We start from the raw sequence: 14,038 nt of genomic DNA, 5'->3' as shown, positions 1-14,038 counted from the left end.
ATCTGCCTGGGAATGCAGCGTCTCTGCATCCAAGCTTGTCAGGGCGCCCTCTCCACACACACGTCCGGAGTAAGACCTGAAGAGGAGTTGGCCATAGATTTGAACTATTTCAAAATATTTTCAAAGGTGCTTGTTTGACCTTTAAAAATGAAAACCAAAACTCTTATATGCCCAGCTAGCTCATCCGCTCATCCTGCTCTGGTGGATTTGTGACAGTTTTTGTCATGGAAATCAGAAATCACAAGAGCTGGAGAGATCACTCAGTGTGACCTCGTTTTATAACAATGATGAGCCAAGTGAATGAGGTGGTGCGTTGTGAAGTGACTTTCCTCAGGTCGTGCAGCGGGGTAAGTGGAAGAGCCAGTTCTCAAACCCAAGGCTGGAGGATCTCCTTTGCTCCCTGTGGATTGAACTTCTTTTCTTTTTATGTTGTTCTGTTTTTTAAAGGCAGCAGCCTGCTTGGAAGGAAGAGAAGCACCCTGGGTTCAGGCTAACATCTGCACTTAACAGGTACATGGCTGATTTCCTAGTAGAAATAAACTTTAACGTGGAAGACCAATCAACTTGATTGTCCTGATGTTTTTAATATATCATCCATTTGCCAGAGTGTGTTTATATCAGTTGTGTCCATATGAAGTGTTAAAAAACGAAGATCCAAATCTCCCAGCACGTAATGAATGTCTGCTTGGTATAGTGTAGCTGTATGAGAACGTGAGGTCTGGGTGTGGGACGACAGGGTTTGCCTCTTACTCTGTGACCTTGAACAAGTGACTTAACTTCTCTATGCTTCAGTTTATTCATCTGGAAAGTGGAGATGATAGTACCTATGTGTCAAGGGATGGTTGCAAGAATTAAATAAGATACATAAGAAAGGTGGGAAGCATTAAGTATTCAATAGATGTTAGCTGTTAAATTATCACTTTGGGCCGGACCTCCACAGTAAATTTTCTACATAGGACATTTTTTTCAGTCCTGATACCATCCTATAAGAATGTACATTATTTTCCGTTCTAAGAGGTTAAATGACTTGTCTAAGGCCTCTTAGCTAACATGTGATGGAACTGAGATTTTTTTTAAATTATAGTGCAGAATTTTAACATTCTCAAAAGGGGAAAGATTAATAAGTCCATGTGCCCATCCTTCAGTTTCAGTCCTTATCAGCATTCTGCCAGTCTTGTTTCTTCTCTACCCAACCCCCAACCCCAGTACCTCCCACCCCCATCCCACCACCAGTCAGATAGAGTATTTTACCTGTAAATATCTCTAACAGTAGAAAGCTGATTAGAACCTTTTTAAAAAAACATAACTACGATGCCATTATTACACTTAACAGAATTAACAATAATTCCAAATATTATCTAATACCCAGTCTATATTCAGATTCTCCCAGTTGTCCCTCTGCATCTGACTGATGTTCTCTTGAGTTTCTTTGAATCTGTAAAGGAGCTGGAATCTGAACCCAGGGTGCTCTGACCACAGCGTCCACGCTCTTCCTGTGGCATCGCACAGGTTCTGAACTGCCCCTCCCTTGTCTGAGCACAACACAGCCACGGTGCAGTCAGGCCACATGGCTTAATGGCCGCATGAGGCCATCCCCTGGAACAGACCACAGAAGAAGCATTTTAAGCTAATTTGAAGTCTCTCTCAAGTTCTTTTCATGGCAGACGGTTTGACCCTTGGATGAGATAAGTAAATAATCAGCTCTTGGAGCAGAAGCTGTGTACAAATTGGAGCTGTCTGGGAGAATTTCAGAAATTTGCTATAGTTCAGTGGTTCCCAAACTTTTTGTCTTAAGACTCCCTTGAACCTTAAAACCATTGAAGCCCTCAAACAGTGTTTGTTTATGTGGGTATATTTATTGACATTTAGCTATTGATTTTGGAAGTTAAGTTGAGAGATTTCTAGAAGATACTCATTAATGCATTTAGAAATAACAAGAGAAAATAATAAACATGTAATAATGTCAACCGAAATAGTATCTTTTTAAAAGAAGCACAGTTACATTTTCTGAAACGAATTAATTTACTGAGAAGACTGACGTTGTTGTACGTTTTACAAATCCCTGGGAGAAAGCTGTGCTGTCTGCTTGTGCGTTGGGTCTGCAGCGGCATTGCAGCTATGGGTCACATAGCTGCTGGAAAAACCACTGTGCTTACGAAAGAACAAGAGTGAAAGGGCAGAGAACACGTTAGTAGTATTTTGAAAGTTGTCTTGACATTGCATTCTCTCTGAAAGTGTTTGAGCATCCCTGCTTCGGCGGTCCTTCATGTAGGAGGAGTTATTCTCAGACAGGGAAGGTCTAGCGCAGCCACAGAGAATATACTGTCACAGCGATCTTTGGAGTTGCAAGGAAAAATGAGAAGTTTCTTAGAGGAAGCCACGAATCTGAGGTCTGTCTTGTTGAACCAGATCCTTATGCCATCAGCTTCAAAAGATAAGATCATACAAGTACAAATTTCAGTCTTTTGGGTGTGGGCCATCCCCAGAGGCTGTTATTGATGTAAAGGACTTCAGGTAGGTCTAGACCCCTCCTTTTTTGGTTGATTGTAAATCGATTGATCTTGCCTTCTCTCCTGTTGGTAATTTTCAGTGAAGAATATTGCATTTTCACTAAAGAAAAAAAAATGGATTTTCAGCCACTCTCTCCTCCCTCTCCTAGGACCAATTCTGATTCTGCTCTTCACACAAGTGCTCTGAGCACCAAGCCCCAAGACCCCTATGGAGGAGGGGGCCCATCGGCCTGGCCTGCCTCATACATGGGTAAGACACACGGGCCAGCTGCCAGCTCTGTGCTGCTCATTCTGTCCTGTAGGCCCAGGAGGAGAAAAGCTGAAACCGTGCCCGCACTTCCCGGGTTCGTGGTCTTCAGAGCAAAGCTCCCAGCAGGGGAATGTGTGTGTTCATGATGAAGTGAAACAGAGCTCCTCTCCTGCCTTCTCCACCGCAGATTCTCTCTTCTTGGCATCTCTTGGCCCTCAAGCTTCCTCCACTCCACACTCTCCAATTTTTAGGCCCTCATTATTTTTGCAGGAACTCATCAAAACTTTCTAATTGATCTCCTTATTTCCAGTCCAGTGTCCTCTCAGTCTAGTTTTACATTGGACTCTCTGAAAGTCCTCTCTTCCCATCCAGGCTCTGGACAAACTGAGAACTCAAACTAGAAGTGCCAGATGGAGGTAAATACTGCCTTTATTCCTGACAAGAGGAAGTGGCTTCTCCCTGTGGGTCCATGCCTATCACGACTGGACCCCAGAAGGAGGCTGGCTCCCGAGTGGCCAGCAGCACTGGCCCAGGGCGGCCCCCAGGGGAGGAGCACGGAGATCAGACCAAGGGGCAGGGCCAAGAGAGAAGGCAGGCTCTTGGAGGGAAGGCGTGCCCCTGGGCAGGGGAAGGGGGAGCCGCACCACCTGCTGGCTTGTTCCCCACTCTTCTGTGGTCACTGTTCCACCACCCTTGGGCAGGGTGAGTAAAAGGGTGGAGAGAGGCCAGAAGTGACCAGGAGTGGGGATGAGATTCATGTCATCTGCTTCCAGAGTGAACCCAAATCTGATCATATTACTGCCTGCTTAAAACCTCACCTCCAGGAGAGTCCAAATCTCTCAGTTTGGAATGACATGAATGCCAGGGTCTGGCCCCCCACCCATCTCTCTCCCTTCTCTCCTTACTCACCAGCCCCTCCCCCAAGTCTTTGAACCCCTTGGGGTTCTATTAATGTTTCATCCTGCTCCCATCTTTTCCTCTCTTAACTTACTCCTGGCTACCTGACCAGCACCCTCAGCTCTGACCCCATGCCTGTGGGGCCACCTTGACCTTTCTCCCTTTGCCGGCCCAGAACTCCCTGTGTCCTTCTAACGTCTCAAAGCTCCTAAATATAGATGGCCGTCTTGGCACCTGTGTCACTTGACCGCTTTTCTCAGGATGTGCTTCTCTGTTGCTCCATGTAGATTTCTGACAATTAGCTTCTTAATGGTCTCACCTGCTGCACAGCGCCTGGCACAGAGGAGCCCTCAGTGATGGAGAAGCGTGGAGAAATTACTCAATGGCTTATGTGCACAGAGCACTCGCTAAAACCACTCTGGTTGCTGACATCTAACCTGCCCATGAAACAAGTCTGATTGACTGAGACACATTCCAAGCCTGCCTTCCTGGGGTTTATAATGTAGTAGGAACAGTTGTCCTGAATTATCCATTCCAATGCAGATCGACTCTTGTCCACAAACAGGGGAATCTTTGGCCAAGATAATACTAGCTTTTCTGGTTTTCTTTACTTTTTAGATAATTTAAAGCCTAAATAGTCTCTGCTCCTTCTGCAGAGAACATTCAATGTCTTATTTCCTTGCATATAGTGGGGATGGGATTTAACAGTCCTTGTATTTGTTGTAATAATGCTGTTTCTGTTCTCTTGGTGCAATTCAGAGATGACTGCATTTACCCAAATGGTTGTTTGCTTGTAAAGTATGAGATCTTTTAGAATCTGTTAGGGCCTCCTAGCCGCCTCCACGCATGGGAATATGAGAATAAAGCTGACAATTATGCTGGAATTGGATAAGGGACCACTGCTCACTGATCAGAAAAGTGGGACATATGGGAAGATGAGTAGTTTAGCTTCTGTATAGGTAGAGATTTAGGAATATACAAGCCTAAAAAAGGCAGAGACTGTTATTAGTGGGGATGCTGGTGAGTGCAGCAAGATCTCGGTCTCCCTGGATTGGAAGGGAACCAGACTGATAGGTTTTTACTCGGAACCCCAAATAAAGAGCTGTATTTCCGCCTCTGCCATTCCTTGATTTGTGTTGCCCTCTATTTAAAGTTTACACTTTTCTGGAAAGGGCCAAAGACCTAGAGAGAACAAGGGAATCGTAGGTAACTTAAGTGAGATTGTGAGGCCTGCATGTAGAGAGAAACAAGTACCTAAAGAAAGTGATTAGTTGAGTGAAATATTTATGCTAAGAGTGAGGTAGCCTTGGAGGGAAGAGGTGAGAAGTGTCAGAAGGTGTGAGTGAGGATGAGTAAGAAAAGCAAAAGAATGTAAATGTTGATCGTAGTAGACAGAGCAATAAGGAAAGCAGGAAGAAAGAAAGAAATCCCAGAGCAGAATTCCCAGGTTGACTTTAGAGTCAGAGTGGGCACTCCTTTTCAAATCAGCAGTGAGAAATTGTTGGGCCCCAATTTCTGACAACTGTGGAAGGTGGACTGACCTCCAGCTTGAAAGTCTGAGCTGGGTGCCTGCTTCTGCACAGTTGCCTTGCAAGTATAGCAGAACTCAGAAACACATCCAAATATGGATGTGTTTACATGGGAAAGCCAGTGTGTTTAAAATATTACTCAAGTCTCCAAGGATGGGAATTATTTCTGGAGAATTATATTTGTTGGTGGGAGCTATTTTAAATAGTTTCATGTATTTTCCCCCTGTAATTCATTAAAGTTTTTCATTTTCTTTCCTTTTGGACTTTAAAAATATCGACTAGCTTTGCAAAAAGGTATTTCTTATTATGGGACCAACCAAATAAAGTAAAGATTTAAAAAGTGATGGGAAAATATAATTGAAGCCCAGAATTAGGCTCCATAGGAGAAGCAATAACTGTTCTTTCCCTTGGAATCTTTCCTGAGCGTAATGATGTAGCCTCAGTTAATGTTCCCACTTGTTTTTTTGTTTTTTTTTTTTTTTTGTAAGCAGATGATGAGGGAGCATCTGCTCATATCTTAACTACATAAGCAATAGACTGTGATACATTTGTGAGCAGAGGTTTGTGTCCCAAGAAAACAAAGCCATTAGTCTGATACATGGTTAGTAATTTTCATAATGGTTATTGAGCTGCACAACAATTAAGCAAACATGGTAAGTAGTTGTAATAAATGATAGAAATAAACTTTTATACAACCAAACAAGATTTTTATAATTCTCTCTTCTTGTTTAATCATCCAGAATTTATAAAGAGAAATATCGATCATTTCCCTGGTAGCATGTGCAGTTTGTCATTTCTCACACACACGCACACATGCACACACACACGTGCAGAGATGGGTAAGCATGAGACCACCGTGACACTTGCCCTGTCCCATAGTCTAGGACTGTCCCTAACTCTCCTCTACTCATCACCAGTGAATGGAGGAGGGGCTGGGTGGCCCCTGTCCTTTCAGGGAGCAGTCTAGAGCTGAAGGCAGGAGAGGGCATGCTAGTTGCCTTCTTTGCACCTGCAGCTGGAGCCGTTGATGCTGAGTATTCCTAGCCTTGAGAACTATGACCCTGAGCTCCTCCCTGGGAAAGAGGCGTGCCTTGGACTTCAGTAACCTTTCCATAGGCAGTACCTTTGACTAGCATAGTTAAGAAGGCTTAAAATGCAAATAACCCTGAAATAAGCAAGCCTGTTCATGACCCTGGTTGAACAGAGAGGAGGGAGACAGGGTTGGCAAAATCATCCCAGATCTAGAGAGGGGCAAGAGTGTCACCCAGTTGGCAGGAAGGCCCAGATGGGGAGGCTGAAGCACCAAAGGCTTCTTAAAGGACACACTCCAGTTACGGAACCTGCCTCTTGCCTCTGCCTCTATTCAGCAAATCAAGACCGTGCTAGGAGTTACTTTAGATTCGTCGGGCACAGGAGTAGGGAGCGGGAACACGGTCTTGGTTACACTTAGGAGGTCAGCCCTCAGTGGCTCTGAGACCTCAAGGTTTCTTGGAACATAGATTCAGCCCTGGTCATTGCTGTCCCATCCCCTGGGGCACTGATATGAGTTTCCTCTGTTTCTAGATATCCAGTCACAATTCGTTCCTTTTTATTTTTATCCCTTTATTTATAGTTGAATCATATGATATTTTTTATCCAGTAGTGAAAGTCCAGGCTTGGACATTTTGGTTATACATTGAGTTGGTGCTAACATACCAGTTATTGCTACCACCATGCTTCTGGTTACCTAAACTCCAAACCTGGGATTCTCATTCCCATACCACTCACACCCGCTCGGTAGCCAAGTCCTGTTCATTCTGTCCCTGCAGCGTATCTCAGATCTGCCACCTCTCTTCTGTCCTTACTGCCAGAAAATACCCTACTTCTTTCCTTCTTGCCTGGACTATTAGAGTGATGTTCCACTTCGTCTCCCTGCCTCTAGGCTTTCTCCTCTCAATCCATCTCTCACTCTGTTGCAGAAACAGTCTCTCTAAAGCTTAGCTGGGAGGAGGGGTGAGGTAGAGCTCAGTGGTAGAATGCATCCTGGGTTCAATCCCCAGTGCCTCCATTAAAATAAATAAATAAACATAATTACCCTCCCCCACCAAGAAAAAACTTAAAGTTTGGCTGTAGTCATGTCACTTCTCTAACCGAAACCTTCTATTCTCTACCTCACGCCAAATTACTGGCAGATGCCTTCAATCCAGCCTCATCTCCCATTCCTCCCATCTTGAGCTCCAGCCCAACTACACCATTCTCCACCCAGCTGTGCCCTCCCCCTTCCTTTCCACCCCTACCCTCGACCCCCTCTTCCTCTTCCTCCTCCTGTCTTTACACTGGGGCTGTCTTCCTCCTCACTCCTGAGTGTCTGAATCCCTCTAGGTGCAGCAAGGTAGGCATTCTGAAGGCACAGAGGTCAGAAGCCTAGTCCTGAAACTTCCTGGCAGTGTGATGTTGGGGGTGATAATAGCGCCTGCCTCATTGAGTTGCTGAGTAAGTGCCTGGCACATAGCGAGCCAGCAATACCACTGGCTCTGTTATTATCATCATCCTCATCGTTGTCCTTCAGTGCCTAACCTAGGTGCCACCTCCTCCATGAAGCCTTCCTTCTGTTCCAGCCTGACAGAGAGGGTGACACTAAAGGGATATTATGTGGGATGTCTGCACACCACTCAGGTGGTTCCACAAGGTAGCCCTCAGTTGAGTCCTCAAGTTCCAGGGACGGGTCAGCCTTGCTAATTAAATTGAAAACTGACCTTACTATTTAAACCCAGAGTGATTGGTGCCTTGATAATGAAGAGATGCTTCAGCATTGCCGTGTAAAACTCGGTTCTTTATCTGTAATAGAATAGTCACTTTTTAGTGATCTGAATGGTCTTTCCCAGTGTGAGGGTCCCAGGGACACCAGAATACGAATCAGAAGCTTCTCTCCTCCTGTTGGTAGTGCTGACTGTAGAGCAGCACACCGTTTGTCTCTCTGCACCTCGCCTCCCAGTGTTCTGTTCACGCTGCCTTTCTTCAGGTGTGTGCGATCAGGGTGACGCCACAGCCTCGTCCAGGCCTCTCAAAGGGACTATCTGCAGGAAAGTCCTCTGAGTGATTATTAAAAATGTAGATTCCTGGGCCCACCCCCACAGCTTCTAAATGAAAATCTGTGAGGTTTGGGCCCATGAGTATGCCTCCTAGCAAGCTTGCCCAGGTGGTCTTTATGTGCACTGAATAAAGTTCTCAGTCACTAACTTGGATTCTTTTCCCATGGGCCTGGGAGAAACTGTCTGTATGAGCATGCTTAATTTTTCATTTTTGTGCTCCTGGGGACTCTCAATATTGCCCAGCTGCTGGGCTCCACTAACATTTTGTATCTTCCAGCTGATACAGACTTTGCTTCCATGTTCTATCTTCTCACCTACGCCTATTTATTGCCTGGCCACACCTAGCACAGGGATTTAAATGTGTTGAATGAATGATTATTAAACATTTAGTTTAAATTTTATAGACTAGTCAGGTTAACTTATAGATTAAGCTTATCCAGAAACATACTTAAACCTGAAGTAAGCTATATTTAATGGCTTAGAGCTTAAAAATTTGTCCTGATTTTATACCGAAAACTCATTTGTTATATACTTGATTGCTCCAAGGAGAATGCTAACATATAACATTCTTGGCACAATTTTTTGCTTTTAGCTTGGACCAACAGGGTATATTGTACTTGTCATCTGCAATATATTTTATGGATTAAAAATACTTTGTTCAGTCAGAATTTATCCCCAGTCAAAATTTTAAAACTTCATGTATAGCTATCACATATACTATTCAAATTGACTGAGACTCCAGATAAGTTTCCTTTTAAAATGACTTGACTGTAAGAAATATAAATACAACATATAGCATGGAACTTCCAATTTGTTCCTCTAGACATTCATGGTGAGTGTGAAACAGTGATGTAGACTTTTTGAGTTACGTCCCCTTCCTTCCATGACAAAGCATTTGGAGGAGAGTTTCTATCTGTGTACTTCATTACTCTACGATTTGAATAGAGGTTCTCAGACTTTGTAAATTGTTCTTTCAGGACAAAGACGATAAAAAAATTTAAGACTGAGATAACTTTAAAAGAAAAAGAAGTAGATAGCAACCAACTTTAGACATAAATTAGCAATATCGATTTTAAGTTTAGTGTAAGTGCTAACGCACTCTAGAAGAACATCCACGTGCCAAAATTGCCTTGGGATTTTCAAAATTCTATTTTGAATCAGAAAGAGTTACTAATCCGTGAATGCAAATGAAAGCATCGTATAAAAGTGGGTTTTTTTTTTCCTTTCCCACTAGGTTTCTGTGATGGTGAGAACGATGTACATGGGGAAGGTATGAATTGATTTCGCCTACCTGTGCTGAGTTGGGTACTGACTGTAATATACATAACCTTCTTTCAACATCTGAACTAATTAATACTCACGTTTTCAGGACTTCCCCAAATGCTGACAACTGCTGATTGGTTTCCTTTCCTGAGATGCTCTATAAAATTAGGGCTAGCCATGATAAAGGCCACGAGAAAGGAAATGTGTAGTTAGATTACAAAGGCTTCTTATCATCTGAGTCCCCACAGTCCCACAGTCACAAGGTTGTGCAAGAGGGCAAAATTTGTATCACGTGAAAATATTAATGAATCAGTCACTTAAACCATTAGTTGTTCCAATGTCCTGCCTTCCTCAGCTGTCTTTCCCTGCCCATTTAGACAGTTTTGTGAGTCAATAATTGACAGATGGAAATAAACAGTGCAACAAAAATACAAATTGATTGCAAAATGAAATTGCAAATCTTGCAAAAGATAATGAGTTTCATAAAGCTGGTTAAAGTAATGCTGGAGAGCTAGCTACTCAGTGACACTCAGAGCCATTGACTGATGAGGGTCTGACACAGTTCATTTACCCATTCAGTACCAGGCACTGTTTTCTTTTCCCTGAAACTTTATAATATGAAATTTAATTTTCATAATCTGAGAGTGAACAACTATATTAGGTTTATGTATTGCAGAGATCAGCTCATGGGGAACATGATGAATGAGGAGCATCTTGCCCCAGAGGCACAATCCTCTTTCATCATCCTGGATACGCCTTTTCCCGGCAAGCCACTTTAGGCCATGAATAAAATCAGAGTTGAAGCAGCAATAAATATCTAATCCACGAGGACAGAAATAAAGAAATGGGTTCACAGTCATTTGCATTCCCCCAGTGAGTTCTTTGACGAATTCCCAGCCAGTCTTGGATGTGAAAATAGACCCAGTGAACCTGCTCTAAGGAAACCATCCTCTCTAAGGCGTTGGAGTACGCACTCCAGCCGTATTCCTGTGGCCGGACTGTAATGAAGAGCAGCCTTGAGCCATGAAGCCACCTCCATCAGCCTTGAAACTCTTCCTGTCATCCAACAGTACCTTTCAGAGCAATGTTTTATTCTTAAGTCATTGTATTGCTTTATAAAGGCTCTCAGACCTATTATTCCTGTCCTCCAGTTTGTTGAGAGGGGGCTGTAGGGCCAGTGTTTACCTGGTACTGTTTTAAGCACTGCCCAGCAGTGAATAAAATAAAGGCCCTGCCCTCATGGAGCTTACATTTCTGAAGCAGTGTGTGTTATCAATTAGCCAAGGTAACATTTGAAGAAACAGAAGCCAGACAAGGATGTTGACAAAATAAGCTTTTCCAAAAGAGAGTGGTTTGAATGTCAGGATTAAGAAAGACCCCTGGGCTCACTGATACAGCCTGGACTGTCTGGGCAGAGATGACTGCCGTAGTGATGGCACCGAGGAGGTTAACTTCAGGGAACATTGCACTGTTCTCAGAATTTACTCTGAAATTTCAGTCTCTGTTTTAAGTGGCTTGTCTCTGGGGTCTGTTATCCTGTGTGGGGCTAAGACAGGACAGTCATGACAGTCACCCTGGAGCTGACATGGTCACCAGAACCTAACAGCATTGGTAGTTCTGAGCAGTCACCCGTCTCTCTGATGAATGCCCTTCCTGACATCAGGTCCCTTCATCCCTGACAGCTGGCCCTTATCTCCTGGCCTCTCTCCAAGAACAAAAAGTTTTCCCTTGTTTGATGGCTCAGCCCTCCCATTTTACCTGGCAGAACGTTAACAGCAGAAGGCCCTGGAATGGCCCCTCGGTACAGACCCAGGCAGTTTTACAGCACTGATGAGCTAGGACAGGGCCCTTCAGCTGCCCAGCCCAGTCCTCTGGGTTCTCAATTCCTCTTTACCTGCCACTCCCAGCCCGTGCCCAAGGCGCCTCACTGCCACCATGTCTGTCATAAGGTTTTCCTTCTCTCTCTCTGTTACCATGCCCATTTCATCTCTCCTAGATTTTTGTGGGTCTCTCCTCATCCCTTTTTTTCATTCTCTCCTTGCCAAGTCTGCAGGGCCTTCCCTGGTCTGGCCTCGAGTTCCCCAAACTTTACTTCCTGCCACCTCCCCACTTACCCTACACTCCAGTTGAAAAGAACAGCTCTGCTCAGTGGTTGCCCACCACTCCCTCTCCCTCTAGGCCTTTGTCCTTATTTTTCCCTCTCTGGGAAAGCCCGTTTCCTGTGTCCCTAAAGGGCTTCTCAGTGCCGAGGTCCGGAGGCCTGCATGGGCTCTTCCTGGTCCGCCCTTTCAGCAGCACCCAGCCCTTTGCGCTTGCGAGTCTCCCCTCGCTTCTCCTTCCAGTCGTGGGTGGGTATTCGTGTGTTGGCCTTTCCCGACTAGAGTTTAAAGTCCTCACAGGCTGAATCCACATCTTACTCATCTGTGCAGGCCCCACAGTAATGCTCAAGACACCTTCCCTCGTAGATGGTCCATGCATATATGTTAAATCAGTCATGTTTACAAAGATAATTTAGCCGAAGGCGGGCTGGCTGCCTTCTAATGCAGTGAATGTGCCTCTTCTCCCTTCCAGCCGTGCCTTTCCCTGGCCCACTGAAAGAAGAGAATCTGGTAAACGTTCCCAAGCCGCTGCCAAAACAGCTGTGGGAGACCAAGGAGGTGGGTGGACAGCACTCAGCTATGTTTGTTGGCACTGAATATTTGTACTTTAGAGGTCATCGTCAAGACCCGTGGAGGAGAAAACAAGAGGAACTGGGAAAAAAGGCAGAGCGGATGTCTGGGGACAGAGACAGGAAGCCTATACTAGGGAATGATGGTTCAAATAAAAGTGATCACAATTGTGTTGATACATTAGTACAGTGATCTCTGGACTTTGTAGTTTTCATGTGAATTTACTCATTCAGAGAAGCCTTCTGGTCCCTCATATCTCATTCCAGGTACTAGAAGCGCTGAAAACTGGTTACAGGTCTTAGGCAGATTTTTCTGTTTTGTGTAGCAGTCACCAGCTTCTGTCCAGATTTGCTGGTCCATAAGATAATCCTCTGGAAGTCAGAAAGGAAGTCCTCCATTTAATGGTTTCTAAGAGCCATTGAGTATTTATTTGTCCCTGACGTCCACCATGGCTCTCTCTGTAAACTCACCTGCCGTGGAAGAGAGGGAGGTCCCACGGTGCCGGAGTTGGCCTTTCTTCCCGTGGGGAAGCTGTTGCCCCTGAAAGAAAACACTGCCTCTGCCCCAGCCGTCAGACGCACTGCTGACGTTGCTTGTATTGCCTGGGACTTGACCATCCCCGTCTGCTCAGGCTTCCTTTGGTTCAGCTCCAGTTTCTGCTGCCAAGTCTACCAAAGTCATCGTCAGCATCAGGGTGGGCTCGAGAGGTCTTTTGTAAAAGCAAGATGTTATGGTGTTCAATCTTTTGGGGGAAAAAAGAGGTGGTTTAAATTCACATACTTAAATGTAGAAGCAGCCCACTGTGTTTGTGGCTGTGGAAGGCACAGGTGCTTTTGGAGGCTTTTATCAGAGGACGTGATATCTTCCCCACAAAGGGGGCAGGGGCACCCACTCTTCCCCCAGTATCAGGGACTGCTCTCTCTCGGAAGAGGTCTTTACCTCTCCTAGTTCTTACCGACTTGCAGGTCTCCATAAATCATTTCTGGGAGAAGAGTTAAGTCAATAGGTTCATTCATCTTTTTAAACATACATTTACTGAGCACCTGTTGCCAGGCATCCTAGGTGCAGGAATACAGCAATAAACAAAATAAAGATTCCTCCCCCGCATCCTGGAACTTAGATTCTAGTTGAAATATTTATTTTCTTCTAATGGTGATTTCTTCTCTTTTCACCTTGTTTTGTTTTTCTGTATTCTTCTTTTCCTCTCAGGCCAATTGGAAAATAAACGTTTGTTTTAAAGCTCTATATGAAAAATATTGGCCTTTTGGAAGGAAATAATCTCCATCTAGAAGATAAATTAAGAAAGTATCAAAATTAAGAAAATACATTAATATTATATCTCCCTTATGCCTGAAAAAGTCTAGTTAAAACTTAAATGGCTGCTTTGCAAGGATGCTTATTTACATGTGCTGGCTCTGACTTGCACTGACTGGGGCTCCAAGATACCTGCAAAGACACTTTTTAAAAACTTGAATTTGGCTTTACGATGAGTAAGCCCCGCTTTCTGTATCTCTCCCCAGATCCAGTCCCTGTCAGGGCGCCCTCGGTCCTGTGACGTCGGAGGAGGCAGGTAAGTAATCTTCTTTCCGTTCATGGCTCAGAGGCTGTCCTGAAGGCTTTTCCAAAAGGAAAGTCATCAGAGAACCCTGAGAAACTTCACTCATTATATATAAGTTGAAAGTCAACTGAATTTTCATAAAAACAACAGCTCTCTTTAGGTACTCATATTTCACTTGTTTGCAGTAATTATATTACATAACTGCAATAACAAATAAAACTGCCATAAATATGTTTGAGAATGACACAACTGGCTCTCAGTAAACACATGACCCCACGGGCAGGAGCAGAA

General features: G+C 44.3%; 1 protein-coding gene across 4 annotated transcripts in view; it reads left to right on the top strand.

Moving 5' to 3' along the window:
• CRTC3 (CREB regulated transcription coactivator 3) overlaps positions 1-14,038 on the top strand; it is an 87,679-nt gene that overhangs the window by 55,074 nt on the left and 18,567 nt on the right. For all 4 annotated transcript variants that reach the window (XM_064480601.1, XM_064480602.1, XM_031440600.2 and 1 more), the window contains 5 exons: positions 448-510; positions 2,660-2,760; positions 9,492-9,527; positions 12,092-12,177; positions 13,710-13,759. In XM_064480601.1, the coding sequence (XP_064336671.1) occupies positions 448-510; positions 2,660-2,760; positions 9,492-9,527; positions 12,092-12,177; positions 13,710-13,759 (336 nt within the window). The remainder of the gene's footprint in view (positions 1-447; positions 511-2,659; positions 2,761-9,491; positions 9,528-12,091; positions 12,178-13,709; positions 13,760-14,038) is intronic.

Source organism: Camelus dromedarius, chromosome 29, assembly GCF_036321535.1.
Source record: "Camelus dromedarius isolate mCamDro1 chromosome 29, mCamDro1.pat, whole genome shotgun sequence".
NCBI lineage: Eukaryota > Metazoa > Chordata > Mammalia > Artiodactyla > Camelidae > Camelus > Camelus dromedarius.
The sequence above is the reverse complement of the archived record's forward strand: the minus strand, read 5'-3'. Positions and strand labels throughout refer to the sequence as shown.